Source organism: Cucumis sativus, chromosome 6 (assembly GCF_000004075.3).
Source record: "Cucumis sativus cultivar 9930 chromosome 6, Cucumber_9930_V3, whole genome shotgun sequence".
Lineage (NCBI taxonomy): Eukaryota > Viridiplantae > Streptophyta > Magnoliopsida > Cucurbitales > Cucurbitaceae > Cucumis > Cucumis sativus.
In genome coordinates, this window is record NC_026660.2 from 21,360,270 (window position 1) to 21,381,049 (window position 20,780).

The 20,780-nt window shown below is 34.5% G+C and overlaps 2 protein-coding genes across 7 annotated transcripts; one reads left to right on the forward strand and one right to left on the reverse strand.

The window, feature by feature from the left end:
• Window positions 1-135: 135 nt before the first annotated feature.
• LOC101209036 (armadillo repeat-containing protein 3) lies at window positions 136-3,072 on the reverse strand. The gene is made up of 2 exons (XM_031886840.1): window positions 1,015-3,072; window positions 136-671 (listed from the first exon to the last, which is right to left on the reverse strand). The coding sequence occupies exon 1, from the start codon at window positions 2,768-2,770 to the stop codon at window positions 1,046-1,048; it is 1,725 nt and encodes a 574-aa protein (XP_031742700.1). The 5' UTR covers window positions 2,771-3,072; the 3' UTR covers window positions 136-671; window positions 1,015-1,045.
• Window positions 3,073-6,449: 3,377 nt separating this feature from the next.
• Window positions 6,450-19,142, forward strand: LOC101218685. 6 transcript variants are annotated; one of them, XM_031887442.1, is made up of 17 exons: window positions 6,454-6,736; window positions 6,815-7,452; window positions 7,783-7,946; window positions 8,608-8,668; window positions 9,444-9,509; window positions 9,776-9,864; window positions 10,338-10,401; window positions 10,891-11,103; window positions 11,741-11,806; window positions 12,381-12,460; window positions 12,542-12,669; window positions 15,879-15,947; window positions 16,390-16,432; window positions 16,677-17,659; window positions 17,727-17,826; window positions 17,909-18,254; window positions 18,422-19,142. In XM_031887442.1, the coding sequence occupies exons 1-11, from the start codon at window positions 6,595-6,597 to the stop codon at window positions 12,654-12,656; spliced, it is 1,698 nt and encodes a 565-aa protein (XP_031743302.1). In that variant the 5' UTR covers window positions 6,454-6,594; the 3' UTR covers window positions 12,657-12,669; window positions 15,879-15,947; window positions 16,390-16,432; window positions 16,677-17,659; window positions 17,727-17,826; window positions 17,909-18,254; window positions 18,422-19,142. The 6 variants fall into 6 exon arrangements, with proteins under 6 accessions (XP_031743304.1, XP_031743302.1, XP_031743300.1 ...); XM_031887440.1 differs by having other exon boundaries at window positions 16,677-17,826; XM_031887441.1 differs by having other exon boundaries at window positions 17,727-18,254.
• Window positions 19,143-20,780: the final 1,638 nt, after the last annotated feature.

Genomic DNA, 20,780 nt, shown 5'->3' on the forward strand with positions numbered 1-20,780 from the left:
ACAGTACATACACCAAATTTTGACTGACTATGCTCTGCATAGCCAGCCAACTAGAGGGCATAGTAAAACGGATGATGAGATGAAATGAAACAGAAACAAACAGAATCAGACAGATAACAAGCCATTGAGGCAAACACAACGCAACAAAAGGATACAGATTCACAGAGCATTATCATCGTAATAATAATCTGACACGTTTGTTGGTCAAAAAAGTATACACAAAAAAAACCCACCTTCCACTCTTTTTCATAAACTTCTTCGTTACATAATTTTCTTCCTTTTCTTTTTTGAATAAATAATGAAAATGAAGAAACTCACTTGAAATTTACACAAACAAACAAAATGACAATCATGGACATAAGACAACTCACTTACATCTTAATCAGTGAAATTAAATTGATATTATAAGAAAAAAAAAAAGCATACCAGGATACTCCCTAAAACCCGCATCCATGCTTCTTTCTTCCATTTTTTTCCTCTAACCATTACTCCCCCCCCAAAAAAAAAGTGAAAATATATATTATATATATATATTAAAAAAAGATAATATACTAATGGGTGAAAATAGTTGTTGAGAATACGATTGGGTTGGTCATGTATTGTTGTTGTAACCTTTTTTTTCTCTCTGTGTTGAGCAGTTAGAAAAATCCAAACGAACTCCTTTAGATGCCCTGAAAAATACAGTTCATAAATTAAAATAATAGAATTGGATATCTAATTACTATATACAAAAAAAGGACTACCTATCAAATTAAGTACTGTCATAATTCCTACGACTAAATAATGTGTCAGGGTTAGCCCACTGGTCCCTACGGGTGTGATGGGAGATACTCATACGGTGTCCTGTTCGTTTCCATAACCGGTGACTGCCACTGACCGGTCACATGACGAGGGGTATCATTGACTTTCTACCAAATGATACTATCCAGTCAAGTCTCGGGTAAAGGGTTAAAGCGTACGGTCAACAACTCATAATATAGCAAGTTTCCGAATTTACCCTTCAATGATTCTTACCTTTCACGGCGGGGGTTAGTTTCTTTTCCGTTTATTCCCTCCATGTCCTATTGAAGATGCTCCTCAGCCGGTTGCCGTTCAGCCGCTGTAGGGCCTTTTTAGCTCCGGCAACGTTCATATCGGTCAGATTCTGCAGGTGCTGGTACGCCCCGGCGTCCAATAGTCTCTTCCTGCACCCTTTGCTTCCACCGGCGAGAACAGCTGTAACAATGGCTAATGGGAAAGACTTACCGACGACTTCGTTTTTTGGATCGAGCATTTGCATTAATCTCATTACGCTCTTCTCGTCCTTCATTAATTCTTTTCGATTTGATCGGACGGTTAACAGAGATGCTAGGGCTCGCACAGCCACCTCCTGAACTCCGGCTGGCTTCGGCATTTCCATTAGCTTTACTAAGGAACCCATACAACTCCCTATGGCTCTCTTGTTCCCGTCGCTAATTGATAAGTTGGAAACCAGAGAGGCCGCGATTTGCTGCAGTACTAGGTTTCCGTGTTTGACTAATTCCCCGAGTTTCATTACAAATAATGTAGAAGATGATAGAATACGAGCGACGGAATCGGAAACCGCGAGGGAACTTAGGGCTCGCAACGCGCTTTCGATCGTATCTGAACTCGCTGAATCGTGGATCAAGTGCAATAATCTTTGTAAACCTCGTTCTTGAATTATCAGTGTTCGGAAATACTCACCGGAGGAGGCTAATACTGCTGTGGACATTGCGGCCTTCTCCTGAGACGCTGTTGTGCTCGAAACTAGCAATTGTAACAAGACTGGAATCACTCCTTCCTCGACGAGAGAGGCTTTGATATCTTCCACCGCCGTGACATTCCTAATCGCACCGACCGCCGAAGTTTGCAGCGAAGGGGTACCTGAGCGGCAGGCATCGATTAAAACCGATATACCTCCATAAGCGGAAACAGCCCAGGCGTTTTCAGAGTCGATGGTGATGGCTTCGACTGCGGCAGCGGCTTTTTCTTTCAGATGCATGGATCCTGTTTCAAGAATCCTCAGCAGTGGGCCTAATCCTCCTTCTTCGAACACTCTTTTTCTTGATTCATCGCTGGCCGTAGAAAGTACTGAAATCGCTGAAGTAGCAAGCTCTCGCACAGAAGGTTGAGCGTTGAAATCAAGCAAATGTACTAAATACCCAACGTTTCCCTCTTTGGCAACCAACCCAGCAGACTTCTCATCCTGGTTCAGAAGCTGAACAAGAGACTCCAGAGCCTTCTTCTTGAACTCCATTCCTCCGATTTGCAATCGCGTAAACAGATCCCTAATGAAAAACTCGGTATCATCCTTATTCGAACCCGGAACCGGCTGTGAGAGCACTAACGCGTTGGATTGATAAAGAACCCCAGATCTAAGCAACAAATCGAGGTCATTGAGTTGACTAGAGAGAGAAGCAGACGCCATATCCAAATCACTCTGCATATGAAGCTTTCCGCCAGAGAAGGCAGGGTCGGAGCATTGGTCGGACAAAGACTTAAGCCGCTGAAGGGTAGAAAGTAGAGACGGGAGAATGGTATGAACAAGTGGGTTCTCCGACCAGTGAGAGGAATCCAAAATTTCGATTAGAGCAGAGTGAAGAATAGAGAGCTTCGAATGGAGAACCTGCCATCGCCCAACGAAGGACCGGACACTGAGGGAAGAAAGTAGTAGAAACGAAACAATCTGAATAATGAGGTCGAGAAGGGCTTGGGAAGAAGAGGTGGACGGCGGCGGCGGAATGGGTGGTCCAACTGTGATCGGAGGCATTTACGGGTAAGATTCTGATCGGAATAGAACCCTAGAAAGCTCTGAAACAGGGGTGAGAAACAGAGAACATGAAGGATTGCTTGGTGGGAAAGGAAAAAGAAAGGGGAAAAAAGATGGGAAGAGAGGGAAAATCGAAGTGGGTCTGACACAAAAACGATACAGAAAAGGGATTGTTGGCGGAATCAAGAACACAATCAACGATGATGAGAGAGGGAAAGAAAGAAAGCTACGAAGTAGAGAGAGAAAGTCTGTGGCGGTTGAAAAGAGAAAACTGCGTTGGTCACGCGGAGAAGATGGTGGAGTTCCAACTGGGCCTTTTTTATTTGGGCCGGATAGCCCATTATCCATTTCAGTTTTAGAGATGATTTTCACATAATTTTTCTCCAGCTTTTAACTGTAAATAGTCTTAATGGGCATTTCTAACGTGCTATAAATTTACACCAACGGGGAAAAAACTTCCCCTATTTTACATTAATTAATATTAATATTATAGAGAAAAAAATAGGAAACGGAGATCTATATTTCGAAAATATATATAATTTGTTTTATTTCACATTTATTATTAAATAAATTTTAAAATATAATAATTGATAAATTATTTACTATATACCAATTTTTTAATCCAAGCCAAAGTATTCATTTTCATTTTCGATAGGAGGTAAATAATTATCATTTTCTTTTATTTATGTAAATTCTTTTTTATTATTTATATTAAAACTGTTTAGTCTATAAATTATTTGATATATTTCTTTTTATTTAAGATTATTGTTTATTAGATATTATGTGTAAATATAGCCTATAATTAGTTGATATGTTTTTAAAATAATAAAGTAAATTAAATATTTACATATACCAAAATTTTAGATTCCATGTCAATAACTGAATTTATTATAACACAAGTTGTAAATATTTTTTTTTTTTGTAAAATCAACTACTTTTAAAAAAACTTTCTAATTAATTAAATCATGTTAATATTTTAATAAAAAAATTCCAAATGATTATTTATTTTAGTCAAAATTTCTTCTCATATAATATTATTTTTTTGAGTCAAAATTTCTTCCAACATAATATTATTTCTTTTTCATTCATCTCCTTCAAGTTTTTGGATTAGTACATGTTTGTTTTGAATTATTAATTTTATTTGTAAAATTTAAAATTATAGTATGTCGGTGATATTTTTCGGTGAGACGAAGTTTTTCGATTAAAGAAAATTTTAGTCAACCATATATATATGTCACATACTTTATTTCCCTTTTACATTCTTTTTCATTTATATCATGTACTTTACTAATTTTTTTATTTATAATTATTATGTTGCATCCACTTTGGATGGTTTTTAAGTTAATTTGATAAATTTTTGTAGTGTCAAAAATTAAATTCAGTTTAAATAGAATAAATATACGTCGTATATATTTTAAATAATATTGCACATTGATATAATTATACTACATCCATTGGTGAGTGCATATGTATGTTTTAAATAATATATGCATATATTTTAAATATTATAACGAATGTCTACAAGTATGATGTACATAATATACTATATATTATATAGTACATTATGTATATCATTCCGTGTTTTCGTCTCTTACTTCTTTTTGTTCAATCTCTATTCTCTTATTTCTCTTGGCATGTCTTTTTCTCTTTTTAGTTTCATTGTTTTCTTTAATTAATATTACTATTTTTTTTTCTTTTCTTGTTTTATCTTCATTCAATATCTTCAAGTTCCTTTAGTAACATTTTCGTCTTTTGTTTTTATTTTTTAAAAAACATATATGTTTGTTAACGTTTTCGATTTGTCATTTTATAAGGAATTATTAGAAACAAATAAATAGTTTCGCCCATTCACGTTCCTCAATTATTTATATTGGTTTTTTTTTCTCATTTGTTTTTATTGGTTTACTTTTCTCAATTATTTTTATTGATTTCTTTCTCTTTTTTCTCAAACTTTTTTATTGGTTTAATTTTCCTTGAATTCCATTATTTTTCTATTTCCTTTTCCAGTTTTCTCTTGTGAATTTCTTTTAGTTCCTCTTATTTTCATCTTATTTCCCAAATTGGTTTCAATTTTCTTCCTTTTATCTCCCTAGTCTTTTCCAAATAATCATCTTCTTCCGTTCTTTCATCGTCTTCTCTACACGACGCTTTCCTTTTCGCTGAATCTTGATTTTCCTCTTCATCTTTGCTTGAATTGTGTTTTTGTGGTGGGTTTTCGTCAAATTTGTGGATTTTTGTCAGATATGTGTTTTAGCCATGAGTTTTTATCTTTTTATTGCCATGAGTTTCAGTCCCCCTCTTCGTCGTGGGTTTTCGTCTTCCTCTCGTCAACTATGTTTTTCATATCTCAATCTTCACCTCATTCTCCATAAGATTACAATAACACCTTCCTATCTAGGTACATATACATTTGTTTGATGTTTAATTGAATTAAATGTGAATAAAATATAAAATAAACTTCAAATAAAATCAGGAAACACGAAATAGTAATAAAACACATTCATGTTTCTTGTTCTAAAAATGAAGGAACAAGAATTTGGAAACATGGAACAAGTAACAAGAAACATGAAACAATAATGTTATCAAATGAGACCTCCTTTTCCTTAATAACTACGTTTTGATATAAATTTGTACTTTCACATAATATAAATTTTGTTACAAAATTAAAATACAGTATAAAAATAAAAATATGCACACATACATTGTTATTTAATATTATATTAAACATATAGAAGTATATAATGGTCAAATCTACAGTAGTTTCAGTCACGGTAAGATTTTACAAATTAATTTACAACATATGAAAAACAATGCAAATTTGATGAAATGTAATAAGTAATAATATGAAACAAACAAATTACATCGACATACTATATTTCACAATTTCGTACCCATAATTAATAATATGTAACAAATATGCATTCAAGGAAAAAAATCATAGCCAATCACGTGTTTTCTCTCATTTTTTTTCAATTTGTTTGTCCTAAGCTTTTCTATTTTGGTTCCTAAAACTTTTAAAAGGTGTCCTATAACTTTTGAAAAAAAAAAAGGTTGTTTCTATATTTGGATGATTAGACTCTAAATTCAACTAAATAAAATTCGAGAGTTGAATATAACTGCAAACAAAGAAGATTGAAACAATGAAAACCTTACCGTTTTTGTCCAAAAAGTATTTATAATTTTTCTTACGAGTAAGGGTCTGATCAAAGGAGTGCTTGATGGAATAGAAAACTTTGTTGAAATCAAAACTAATGAAAGAAATTACTAGTAGACAAGAGAAAATATCAAAAAGTAATGAAATTGTAGATAAATATTCCCATAATCAATCACAAAACCCACAAAGAAACGGAAGAAGAAAGAATCGAGAGGAAGAGAAAACAAGAGATCGATAACTCTCGATGAAACACAAAATATGCCAAGCTTGATGCCAAATTCATGAGGATGAATTGTATATAGCACATGAGTTGATAAAGTGACGTGTAGTTAAAAATCTTGAAGAAAAAATGTTAAACACAACATCAATTCACAATCTATGTTAAAAATAAAAATCGTAGATCATTAAGAATGATTATATTACATGTAATCTAGTCGTCCATATGAACTTTGTTTGGAAAGGAGTTCGTAATATTTTGGTTAAATTACAAAATTAATCCATATGGTTTAGAAAAAGTGAAAACTCAATTTAACTTGAAAGAAAAGAAGAAGAGAAAAGAAGGGTTTATCCTTCAAGTTCTCTAAACCCTTCTTGTTGTACATTCCATCAGATTTCACTCAATCATCAATAAGCCAACGACGAGCTGAGGAAAGCTTCACCCATCAAAGAAATGGTGCATAAACCATGGAGAATAATTCCAAGGCCATTGCTCGAAACTGTCCTCAACAATCATTCACAGCATCATCGAGTCCCTCAACCTTTGATTCTTCATGGCCCCAGAGGCGTCGGCAAAACCACTCTCATTCTCGAACGTAAGCTCTTCTAGTGTCTTTTCCTTTCCCCCAATTTATGACCGAATTGCTTATCTCATGATTCCTCATGTTTCTCAGGCCTCCTCGCCGATTGGAACAAAGGCCCCCACTTATCTGGATATGTGGACTTTGCTGAAACTATCGAAGGTCATCACCCAATTTACGGCCAGTCCTTTCCCTGGGCATCTTGGTCCAATTGTCCGCCACCATCTCTGTCTAATTGCAGAATTAAACTTGAAAGTTGCCTTGAATCCATGGCTGAAAAGGGGGTTAAACTAGGCAGTATAACATCCCATCAAATATTCACCACCATGAACAAGTGGCACGGCCTGAATACGGCCCTTCGCCGTGTACTTCAGGTGGATAATGCTTCGAAAAGAGTGGTCTCGCGGAGAGCGTCCAGCTCGGCTTTGTGGGATCAAGCAGTTTTTGCACTATCTGCTCGATGTAATGCCGCTGAGCTTGATGGGGTACTAGAACTGGGTGAGGAAGGGAGGAGTATACCATTTGAAGAAGCTTCTTATTTTAGAGAAGCTTTTGTGGCGCTGAAATTGGCTAAGGAGTTGATCAGAATTCAGCAAGGTTGGCGAGCTAATGCCATTGCTGATTTGAATCGAACAGGCGGTTTTTCAACGTCCTTGGCACATTCCTGTACTGACTGGCCTTGTTTGTTGATAGAATTGCTGTCACAAGCTGCTGAAATCAATCATTTTCAGGTAAACATGTTGAAAACAGTTTGAGTGTTGATGTAGTTTAATCAATATTAGTGTCTTGATAAAGAGAAAGGATCCTCCCCCCCTCCCTCATTTCAGGGAGGGAGATGAATTATAGGCTAAAATTCCAAGGCGTTTTGTTGATTAAATTAAGAGACATTTCTTTTTAAAATCCGAATCTTCAAGAGGAAATGAATCCAATGTTTCAATTTTGTCTTCAAAGCTTAGAGATGGGTATTACTTCACAATTTCATAATGATGATTTTGTTAAGCGTGATGAAATATGAACGGGAAATGGACTGTAACTCTTTTCTCTTGGTATGTTCTTGACAGCCAAAATTAATAATAAACAATGTTGATGTGTTACGAAATGCAAGTTTATCGGATGGTGATTCATCAGTCTGTGGATCAATGTATCATGACAGCCTAGTGTGGAGAATAATTGCTCTTGGTGCAAATGAAAGGTGCCTTCCTGTTATACTTGTAACGTCTGACAGGTAAGGTTAATTTGGCACACCCTTCAATTCTCTTAGATATACTGCTTCAATTGTCAAAACTTTAGAGAATGTAAACATTGGATGCACTATCATATGATATATATTATTCTTTATCTGGGAGAATGCTAATTAAATAATGTTTCTTTAAAATATTTAATGTGAGATTGATTCTCCAGCCTAGTAATCTACATTGTGGTATTTGTTTCTGGTCATCTGATATGTTTAATTGAATTTAGCTTTCATAGTTAACAATATTTATTTCTTTGGATTTTATGGGGCGAGTGCAAGAAGCGTCTCTTTTGAGATTCTTTTTCTTATTTTGATAGTTTCATGAATCTGGTTACATTTACTGAGCTATTGGGAGCAAAACAAGACACCCCATAAGCTTTTCACTCTCTACTATTTAGTTTCCAATAGTAAATCATTTTTGCACCTATAGGTGCTTGGGGTTTCCATTTATTCAATCAGAGGTTTCTTCTAAAAAAAAGGATATGAAACGATTTTATTGATTGTATGAAAATATTTAGCTATATTTTAGGTTTTTATATGTTTGAATCACACTTCATGTTCATAGATCTACTTTAGGTTTATATATGTTTGAATCATATGCCCTACATAGATCTATTTTTTTTCATCATTGCCTTCCTTTCCTTCTTGACAGCTACTATTCATACCGTGCTTACATGGATTTTGGATTTCCAGATATTTTTATCTCACGTGAGGTAGTTTACGAAGGTTGCACTAATTTATCTTTGTTTCTTAACTCTATGTCATTTTTCCTAGGCTCCCATCATGGACATTATTTAATTATGGTTGAAATACCATTTTGGTCCCTCTACTCTAAGATTTGTTCAAAACAGTAGATATCCACTTCATCCTAGACTTTTAGCCTTTTCCATCTTGTACAGTGTGTGTGTGTGTGTGTTTTCCGAACAAATGAATAAGTGAGCCCTTGCTTAATGGTTTAGGCAGTTGGTGCCTATGCGGTTCAGTAATGTTGTGATTAGTGGTAATTTAATCTGATACTGAGATCTTAATATTAAAATTGCACATACACTTCTAGCTTAGTTCAACATTAACATGGTTGCGGGGCCTTGATAATTGAAACTAAATTTTATATCTTTTATTTTGAGCATTATTCCCTTTTCATCATTTCAATAAAAGAATTGTTTCCTCTTCTTTATTCTTTTTCTTTTTTAAAGTTAAAACAAAAACTGATCATAGATGAAGATAGGAGTGTTATGAATTTGTATAAAGAGATTGAGCAACCTCAATCTACAACTTAAGCATTTAAGGTTAATAGTCTTGAACATATCAAGGAAACTTCTGAATGGATGCAGACATAAACAAAAAAAAAAAAGAAAGAAGGAATGTCTGCTTCACATTTTATTAGTCTCTTCTTCTTCTTTGATTCAATAAGCATCCAAATGCTTAGAGTTCTTTTACTCGAGAATAATCATTCTATAACTCACCCTGTCAAGTTGGTTTGAGCTGCAGACTTTTGGATGGAGTCCTCAAGAGGCCAAACTGCATATGGTTCCTGATTATTTCAGCGATGCAGAGGTAAGTAACTGCTGCATATCTTAAAGAACTCTATTCTTGAGAGCTGTAATTGAGATGCAAGAGTTTGAATTTAATATAGCAGTGGAAGAAGATTGAATATATCAATGTATGACTAAATAATGTTATAAAGCTTGTCTGCTCTTGGGATTTAACTTTCTTTGTCTCTTCTTTTGCAAGTTTTTCACATTAGAATACCTTTACTGCACTTCTGCTCTACCTTGAATTACAATTATTCCTAGACTACATTATTTCTCTCTAAATTGTAGTGGAAGCTGATTGCTGAGGTGCTTGGCCCGAACCCTCGACACCTATTCGAGCTTTACGCTCTTAAACAAGGCAATTACTTTAACAAAATGTAAGAATGAGATGTTTTTTTTATTCTCATTACTGCAATACCTAGAAACTTTATGGATTCTTGGCCACTTGAATGGTGCAGCAAGCTTTATCTGAGTGGTCCTGAAGTATGAAATATTTGGCGTTCACAATTGTTATGCATAAGAAGCTCTGTTGATGACTGCTATTGAGTTTGTTGCCTACTAATTGGAAACATTGTTTTCATTTCTGTGCATGCATCCTCGTGCCAGAAAGTTAATTGAATGTGCAGAAGTTCTTTCATTTGCTCCATGAAAATATATTTTTCTTTTTTTTTTTAAAATATTTCATTGTATATTTAGAATTCATTATTTGAAAACATCCTTGTCATAGAATCCACTGGAACTGTTTAAAATTGATTCAGTTCTCTGCTTGTATGGAGTATTTGATTCAGATAAAACTGAAAGTGAGTCCATATGGAATTTGATTATGACTAAATTTTATGTTTGACTAAAGGGAAAGGGATCATAATTTTGGCACAATCGAGGATATCGTAGATGCATACTTGGCATACTTGCAAGTAAGTATGTGAAGACAGGTTTACCTAGTATTCTTTAACCGTCGATCAGTCAACTAACATGTTGACTTGCTATTTCTCATTATCGTCTCCACTATTTGTATATTGTTAGATAATGATTAGATATCTAACGCTTTGTAAGGCTGGAAGATATTTCAATTAAGTTAAAATTCTTTCAATAGCTTGTTATTGTGCACGATTTTTCACTTCTTTTTCTGGGAATTAAAGTATTGGGGTTTGATTAAGCTAGACAAAATAGGCATTAGTATCCCTGTTATAATTATCTTGCATGATAGTTTGGAGGTGTTTTCCGGTGCGTTGGATGTACCTATTAACCAGCTTAATTTGTCTATGCCTATGTTTTATTTTCATATTCTTCTTCAGACAGTCTATTCCTACAATGACGCATGCACGCTATTTTACTTTACTTATTTCTTTTAGTTGCACAAAACTTAATTTAGCGTCCTTCTACTTATGTTTCTTTATTTTAAGGTGACAGTGGTAAATCCTGCCATGGATAGAGCACTAGCACTCCTGCAAGCACATGTTGTTAATGTGCGAAATGGACTGGTTTCAAAAGATAGATTACGCTTTGGTGCACCTTGGAGGCATCCTCCTCAGAGTGCCGATCCACACTTGAGCTTGGACTGGGCAAAGATTCAGCTGATGGATTTTGTACATTCTCTTGTGGATGCGGAATTTGGGGTAATTATCTGTGTTTTGGCGCAAAAATTGCCAGTTGTAAATGCTTCCTATTGTGTTGCATGGCTCTTGAATCATTTTGCATGTATGTAACAGAGGAGAGGTTTTTGCGTCTTAACAGGTGTAGAATTACTTTATTCGTTCTTCTTTGCCACCATATTTTATCTTACCATTGTGCATATTTAATCTGTGGTTTCTTTTGTTTACATTTGAAATGTTTAGATCAAACAATTTCAAGGTGTGTTTGGCCCAAGGAATTTGAAAGTAGTAGTAGGGAATTAGGAAGTTGTGAACTCTGCTACTTGTTTGGCCTAAGGAGTTTGTGGGTACCACCATTAAAAGACATCAATTTTATAACTTATCAACTTCTTACACTATAGGCCTTCGGAGTTCACAACTTTCTAAATTTTATAATTCATTACTTCTCCCTAAAAAAGACTTAAATGAGATTTCAGATTTATTTATTTTAAAAGATAAATTCGTAATGGAGTGAAAATAATAACAATAATAAAAAAGGAGGATAGAGAATAGGATAGAAGATAACAGCGAATATAAATTAATTAAAACTTGAATGTCCCCTGTACTAAAACTATTATTTTAGTGTTTATTCCTCATTCAAATTTTGTACTGTTGTCGTTAGGTTAACTATCTTGCTGACTGTAGCCTTGAAATCTTTGATGATCCTTCTGTTGTTGCCTTGACTGAGGTTAGCCTTCTTCCACTAATGATGTTTTCTTAATTGTGAGCTTCCTTATTGATAATTGGTATGGTTCATATAAATTTTCTGTTTACTTTTTTAACAAAACAGTCGAGTTTTAATTTTCTCATTGTACAGTGTGTATTTATTTAATTTGGGAAATTAAGTTTCACTTAAATGTTTGTTACTTTTACTCCTTTTTAAAATTAGAAACCTAATGTATGTTAGTTTAGTTTACTCCATGTACTTGGGTTAAGAAAATTAATCTTTTCTTGATCTGCTAAAAATTTTCTTCTTTTTGTGTGAGTTCTCCAACATCATAATTCAATGGCCGTTTGGGCAAACAATGGTTCTTAAAGAAGTAGTGAGTAAATGGAAATTACTCCGTGTAGGCTTTACTATGGTGATTTATTGATAAAACCAAACTGCATAGGAATTGGATAAGATTTAGTTGTTTCCAATCATAAAAAAGGATAGGATAGTTCATTATTAATTTTATTCTACTGCTGTTATCTAGTTCTAATCCTGAAACTTAAATCAACACACCTATTTCCTCCCACGTGATCTGTCTTGCCTCTTGAAGGTCGGTTTGCTTTATACTCAACGTGATCCATCCTTCATGCGGCCAGTATCTAGAGGAATTCAAAGATGTCTAGTACGATGGTAAGTGGACCTTCTTGTCTATCATTCTGAAGGGAGAAGCAACAATATGAATTTAAATTGAAACCTTCTCTTGTTCTTCAGGCTTGTCCAACAGCAACTTCAACTTAGTTCTAAACGTAGTCTTCAGTATCTGTGGCAGAGAATTATACGGGGACGTAGCTACCGCCATCTCATGCTAGAAGTGGGATATAAATAGACCCTGTTATTAGGTGAGCTTTTTAAATTTACTACTTTTAGTTTAATACTTCGAAAATAAAATAGCAGTAAAAAAAGTTACCATAGTTTGCAAAATATTCATCAAGTTGAACTCTTATCCTTGCCCCACTATCATCTAAGCTTCATTTTTCTTTGACACCGTTGACAAAAATCAACTATAAGTAGGAAAATGAACTGAAGTAAAAGAAAAGAAAATAACTTTAGCAGGAAAATTACATTCATGGAAAGTTAATGAACATGCAACTTGTCATTTAAACCTTCCCACTAACCTGTTTTGGCTTTCATTGGGAGGTAACCCTAGAAGTGAATCCTTTTGGAGTCCAATGTTGGCAAATGTTCGAAAGCAGTTATTTTGCTGGAAAAAGGGCTTTCTTTTCTGGATGGGGGGCAGGTTTACTCTTATCCAATCAATGTTGAGTGGTATCCCTACGTGTACTTTCTTTCTTCATTTAGAATTCCTGAAGCATTGAACAATAGAGATGAAAGAAATTATGAAAAATTTCTTATGGGAAAAGGAGGTCAAGGGGGAGGTTTGCATCTGATTAATTGGGAGGTGGTCTTGAAACCACTGAAGCTCGGTGGTTCAGGCATTGGATACTTGAGACGTCGAAACAAGATTTTGTTCTGCTTGGAACCAATGCCTTGTGGCATAAGTTAAAGTGAACAGATATGGTCCAAACCCTTTTGAATGGTTGTGAACCTCTAGAGCTTGGGGCTTCTCTGAATGTCTATGTAAGGCAATTATGTTGGGCTTTATTTCCTTGTAGTTTCTTAAATGGTCTTTTGGGGATGGTACTGAGGTTTGTTTTGGGAAAGATTGTCAGTTTGCTCTGGTTGTTTGGGAGCGTTGTTGGGCCCCTTTCGTGATTAGTTAGTTTCAGAACAAAGGTGACAGTGCTATGATTTAAGAGATTCAAATCTCCCTTTACGTGAGGAAGGTAGCGCTCTTTGGCCGTCGGGATATCTTTGTTATTTTTTGGGGTCTGTGGTTGGCAAGGAATGGGAGAATTTTTAGAGGTGTGGAGTGAGGCTTGCAGTACTATAAGGAAAAAAATAATTATCTTTTTGATACGTGTGACTACTATCTGGACCAGCTTCTGCGTATCTCAATTAATCTGACAAGACAACTCTACAACATTTTAGTGCCAAGGAAATTTGTAGAATATTGAATTATAGTTAGGTGTCTACCGTGGATTGAATAAATAACTGAATCACAACTATATCACAGTAGAATAAAAATAGGAAACCAAAAGAAAACTAAGAATGAGTTAATTAATATCTTCTTTGCAAGAATTCAGTAGTGTTTGAACTTCTTAAAGAAAACGTCCAAGGGAAAGCTTGAATTTTAGATCTCTCTTATTACACAATGTCATAACCCATCCTAGAAAAAAGTATGCTATCAAGGAAACTTTTAGTATATGTCAACTATTTCAAGGCATGTGTCCTCAACAAAAGGTTGGAGGTTTGAATACTCCCATTCTACTTGTTGAACTTGAAAAAAGAGTTAATAGAGGAGGACGAGAAAGATAATTGAAACAGTTTACACACAAATTATTGGGAATTTATGTGAGATATAAATAAATACAGAATAAATTAAATTATATCTAAAACTTCCACCTTACCAGTTAGAGTCGAATAAGCAATGAATTATAAAATTGTAAATATTAAAGCAAAGGGAAAGAGGAAAACAACACTGAAAAATGTACTGGTTTGTCTCAAACTCGCCACTACGTCCAATCTTCTGAGCTAGAAGTTCTACTATGATGGAGATTCCAAAGAACCTTCAAACAAATGCTACAAATCTCTCCTCCCTAAAAGCCCAACATGAACTATTTGTATCTAGTACCACAGTCAATAGCTTGGAATAAATATTAAGAAAAATCGACTCAAATAAAAATACACATTGTATTTTACTCAAATAGGCTCACTTAATACCGAAGAAAAATAAACCTTGCTCTCAGCTTTATTATTCAACAGCAAATTGAGGCTCACTTGACCTTTTCTTCTAAATTTCTCTTCCTTTAATAGATGGAAGTCCACCACCCAAATTTCTTTCTTAAAATGAAGCCTGCAAAATTAACCAATAAAAACATTTCCTTCTTGGTTTAATAAATAAGATGATTGGACCTTTGATAAATGGGCTCCAAAATAACAATTCAACAAAAGAATTTCCTTCATTTCACACATATGCTTCTGGTGGGTTGATTTCAATTTGGAGATTCTGTAAGACCCCCAATTATCCATACTTATAGGAGGAAGGGTAGAAAAGTAACTGCACAGGGAATTATTATGGAGAAATGATTGGAAGGACGTTCTGAGTGGTAGGGCCCACTGGGCTGAGGAATATGTGAGTCTATAAATAGGATTATTAGGTTGGAGTAGCTAGGGTATTTTTAACTTTTAGGAGGTAGGGCTACAGCAGCCACCAGGGTCTCTTAAAACCAAGAGGCTGGTATGATCTTTTCTGCATTTTTCCTTGTTGTTTCTTGTTATTTCTTTTCATCTTGTGAATCTGGATCATTTGGCTTTATATATAAATAAAGTAAACCAGAGTACCGCCTCTGTTTAAGCCATTTATACAGTCCTTTCAGTCTAAATTATTGTTAGTATCCTAACAGATTCATCCCCACAATTCCCGACACAACCTCGACTTAATATCAATCGACTAAAGTCTCTTTCCACTACAACGATTATACCACAAAACGGGGATGATTCTTCTGCGGGAATAGAATTCACTTCTCACTCCATATCATTCATTTGTTCAGAGAGTAGGATCCACTTGTCAAGGGAAGAGAAACCAAAGAAGCAACATGACAAAATAAGAACCGAGAAGAAGAGATCTTAATTTGAACCTTTTCCTTGAACTGAATTTTGCGTCTATTACTAATTCCATGCAAGTTTTCCACATTTCTTTCTTTATTTCATTTATAACCGTGAATCTTCGGACAACTTACTAGTACCTGATCAAATAGGTAACATCATGATCCTAAATATTTAGCATGATGAAACTTGTAAGATTTTTTATAACTTTGTTAAATGTCATCAAGGTTTCAACCCAACCACAAACATTTCTGTCTTACAACTTTGCCCTAATTCTAGAACAAGTTCAAGGAAACAATTACGTCATACGCCTTTTTTGGCATATAATATCTGAGTTTGTATGTTGTGCCTTTGATCAAACATGGCGGTCAATTTCTTTCAGATTTTCTTTAACGATGGCATATTCAGAAGAGAGCAGGATATGACACCTTTCAGTTTGAAATACAAAAATGTAAGTTGCTAATTGCATAAGCGAATTATTGTTGTGGCATAGTTTGAAACCATTTTTTTTGTTTGCTTTTTGGGGTTTGGAGATAGCATTCATCGACACACTATCACCTACAGCTGAAGCTAATATATATATTGACACATCGATTATGGAGTTTCACCCACCTATCATCATAAATTTCTTTACCTTCATTTCATTCTTGATGATCGAATCTGAATTGTATGCATATGGTTGCTCAGTTTTTTACTAAAGAAATTTGTGAATATGGGAACAGAGTCTCGTGTACTTTTATAAGCACCTCGATTTTTCACTTGTTCTCTTGTGAAAATGGGGCTTCTAATTATTTGGAGTGCTATTTACCATAACGTATAAGATATTACACTTGAGCATTACTATTCAAGCACACTATTTTCTTATTAATTCAGAGTTTTCTTTATCGGCACAGGTATGGGTAGATTTAGGGACTGACTCAATAATTTCAATATAAGGTTAGAGCTACCCTTTCTTGATTTCTCATATGGCGTGTGGTCACTCTTTGATTAGATTGTCTTCCCTCTTTTCTAAACTAATTTTTTTTCTACATTAGTTATTATTATCCTTGATTAATTTGGGAGATATATCGATCACGGAACTTAGTGACCCTTGTTCCTTCATTGCCAATTATTTTACCTGTGTCATCAGCTTCACTTGTAATGTGAGTCTAATTACTGTTGAAAACTGGTTTGATTGCAGGAACAGAGCTTCCAGGCGCAGCTGTGATACTAACATTGTGGATTATTTATTCAATTTTCCAAGTGGAAGGTTTTCATTGAAATTGTGTATTAAAAAACTTTTAGAATGGTAGAGAGATATATTTGTAGTTGGATTCATAATGGGGGCATAATAAGAGAAAAGTTACCTTTTCTAGAGAAGGTGGGTAAAGATCAATACAGGATTTTTTTAATATTCATTTTCTTTTCCGTAGAAATGAAATTATTGAAAGGAGTGTATAGAAACAGCTTTTTTGGAGTCACTGTTCACCCTAATTTCATTATGTCCAATTTCAACTTTTTGGACAAAAGGTGGGTCTGAAACCAGCCCCCTCAAATTAAGTAGGAAGGAGACGTGCCGGATTTATTGGCTTTTGTCTTATTTTTATTTAAATTAACTCTCGCCGCAAAGGAGCAGAAAATTGCCATGATTATGGTTATGGTAACTAGCCTGCACACTGGCCTCAATTAAGAATGTAGTGGCCTCTCCCTTCCAAGTTTACTTGGCCTTTATTCGTCTTTCCTGAGATGAGAGGAGTTCCTTAAAGTAGAAAAGTAGCACGCTGTAGTTTTCAAGGTTTTTATTTTGACCATTTCAAATTCATATGAGCTATCATGTTCATTTGAGGACAATCTCGATATGAATACATGATTTTGATGTTCAAATAACATCCCTTGTATTGTCTAAAAGGTGTCACTTCAAGATTCTTTTTCTCCCAGAATTAGATTTGTGTTTCTGAAAGGATTTAAGCTTAGAAATGGGAGAGATGATGATAACCACCCAACACTATCATGTGTTCATGTGTCACCTACCCAAAAGATTATTCTGTATTAACAATAATTTTCTGCAGGTTTGAGATACTAGACATCATGCAGTTAGTTCAGATGGTGGGCTTTCGTTTTTTTGTAGTTCAAAGGAAGTGGAGTGAAAGATTTGAACCTCTTACATTTGGTCAAAGACACAAGGTTTGATTTGGACTAATTAGTATATGCATTAAGGCCATACATTATACACTATTTCTATTTATTACAGGTTTAGAAGGTAAATGGTGTATTCTCGCCAGACACGGTTAGCTTGAATGGCGCATAGGTCTGCGTTTTCCCGCTCAAATAGAGGCACTAATTTGAATTAGGTACTTTCCAACCCACCTGAAGTCTTTGTTAGTGATAGAGATAGAGTTATGAGTTAGAGAGAGAAATGTCAATTGTCAACAGAGCAATCAAACATGGCGGGTCCCCTTTTCCATATAGATCGAGATCGATGCCTGCACGTTTATTGCTTTACTCTCTCTTCATTGCCTGCTGCGGCGCGCTCCCCTCCACTCCAATGCTAACCACAAAGTCTTTGATCAATCACCTCATTCAATTCAACTTCACAAGCTTCCCTTAGAACCAACTTCTTCAGTTCAGATATGGAATTGGAATGAATGGCAGACATGGCATGGCCCTTCATTCTACTTCCGAGTGTCTCTCTTCTTCACCTCCACTCGATATTGGCGGACTTCTTTCAGCTCAGTTAATGACGTCCTATCCCTGAAGATCTACAGAAAACCCAAAACTGGTTAGTAGGATCATTATCTCTTTCATGAAAAACCAACTTTTCTTTTCTTGATTTTGCACCTTTGTTTTGAAAAGACATTGTTTGAGGCATTCTTCTTTGTGGGTATCTCTGGTTTATTCTCTGTTTCATTTCACACCATAATCCCTTTTCGGGGTTCGTTGTGTCAGATTGGTATCTAGACGAAATTTGAAGAGGAAATGGAGCGGGCTAATCGAAGGCGGAGATGGACAAATTTAAGGCAACGGCTAGGATTGAAGGGGATGGGGTGCTGTAGAGGTTCATGGAGTCCAACATCGTCAACTTTGACAATGATTGAAGGGTTTAGCTTAAGCCTTCATGGAAGCAGCCGCAGTCAAGGAGAAGATGGGGGTCGGAGCTCAGCAGCTTCCGGTATGAACTTGGCGATGGCTCTGGCGGCGGAGAGAAATTTGAGGAATGACGAAGGAGGCCCCACGGGGGGTAGTGATGTGAAATCACTGATGAGATTGTTTGAAGAAATGGACGGTGGGGATTGGAAAACAAAAAGAAAGGAAAGTGAGAATAACGGTGATTGGATGTGCTGCGTGTGCATGGAAAGGAGTAAAGGCGCGGCTTTTATTCCCTGTGGACACACCTTCTGTAGGGTATGTTCTAGGGAACTATGGCTTAACAGAGGCACGTGTCCCATCTGCAGCCGTTCGATCATTGAGATTCTTGACATTTTTTAAAATTTTTCAAAAACTCATTTTTGTTTTCCTAAAATTATTATCTCAATGTGATTTGTTTTTGTTTTATTTTGTGGTTTTGGTATATTTTTATTTTCCTCTGATAGGTATGATGGAAGGATAAGGCTGCACGTGTTCATCAAAATTACATCATCCAAATATAACATTCTAAGCTTTTTTTTTTTTTTTTTTTTTTTAGTTTGGAAATGTAAGTATCCTAAAGTTATAATATATTTTATATCACCTAATTTTGAGACGACAAATTTAATTTTAATACTCATTCTCTTCTATGGAAGTTACAAAATTCTTATCGTTTAATTTTTTTTTTGAATTGACAATTAATGCCATATGTATTGTAATTAATATTTGGTCTATGATTTAATGAGCGTTACTATTAATCTTTTCAATTTAGGAATTCAATTGTCATCCATTATTATTCTATAATATGGGGTATGCAATGTGTTAGTAAAATGACAAAATATACCTTAGTCGAAATGAGGCTAAAATTATAATATAGAGTATATCATTGTTGTAATATATTTGAAATAAATTTGATATATATTTGAAAAAGAAAATTTGGTACAATAGTTTAGTTATGTATTAAATGCAATTTACCAAATTCAGAGGTTTTCAACTTTTAAGTCAAAATTCAAATTTGTAAGAAGAAAAGAAAACTTTTGTTAAGACAATTAAAGAATAAATAAAATCTTCTGCATTTAATGGAAATAAATGTTTCCTTTTGTAATGGATTTTGAAATTTTTGGGAATAAAAACTTAAGACATGATTTCAATATTTATGCTTTTTTATATAAAAAAAAAAACTATAGTAAAAATGGTAGAAATCAAAGAGATTATTATGGGCTTTTGGGCTTGGACTTTTATATAATATATTAGGCTATTGCATTTTAAGTCATTCTTCTAATTTGACCTATTGAATTATCCTCTTAGTGTAGAAAGCTATGATTATAACCTAATGGTTTACACCCCCAAACACCTTCTAAACAAACCTATTAAAAATAACTTAATTATAGTAGGCATAGATTTTTAAATTAATAATTAAGTTTATGATAATATCTTTTAAAAAATGCAAATATAGAAAAATTTATGAGTGGTCAAATTTGACAAGTTTTTATGATCTATCCGTAATAAACTTTCAACACATTTTGTTAGATTTGTAGTCTTTTAAAAATTTTATTTATCTATTATTTTGAATGTAATTACTATATTTGCAACTATCACTTAAAAAAATGTTAAAGAACAAACATTAAATGAGCCAACTTCAATTTTATAAAGAAAGAATTATAACTGAAAGCTGAAAAACGAAATTTGTAACTTAATCTAAGACTTTATTTATGCCTATCAATTTTTTTTAAAAGAACATCGACTTTATACTATATTAAAACAAGGCTGGCTTTTAGATTTAGGGTTTGTCAAACATGCCCCAAATACTTATTAAAGCAATAAAACAATTAACATGTACTCTTTTAGTTGAAGTTCAAGATACAAATTCGCATACTATTCTACTAAAAATTTATGGAGACATCTTTGTTTATGAGTGGGTCATGGAGATCATTGTGTCCATATCTTCCTAAACAAAGACATTTGCTATTGCTTAGATCATCTCTCTTGGTTGGTGAATTATATTGAAAGAGCTAACTTAATTACCATAGACAATACACATGCATGCATGCCCTCTAGCCTTAAGCATTATATATTAATATATAGTGTATTGCTCCCTCCATCATGAAGAACAATATATAACTGCATGCATGCACGGATCATTTGCAGCCTCAAATCTTTTTAATTTGCTCTTCTAACAATA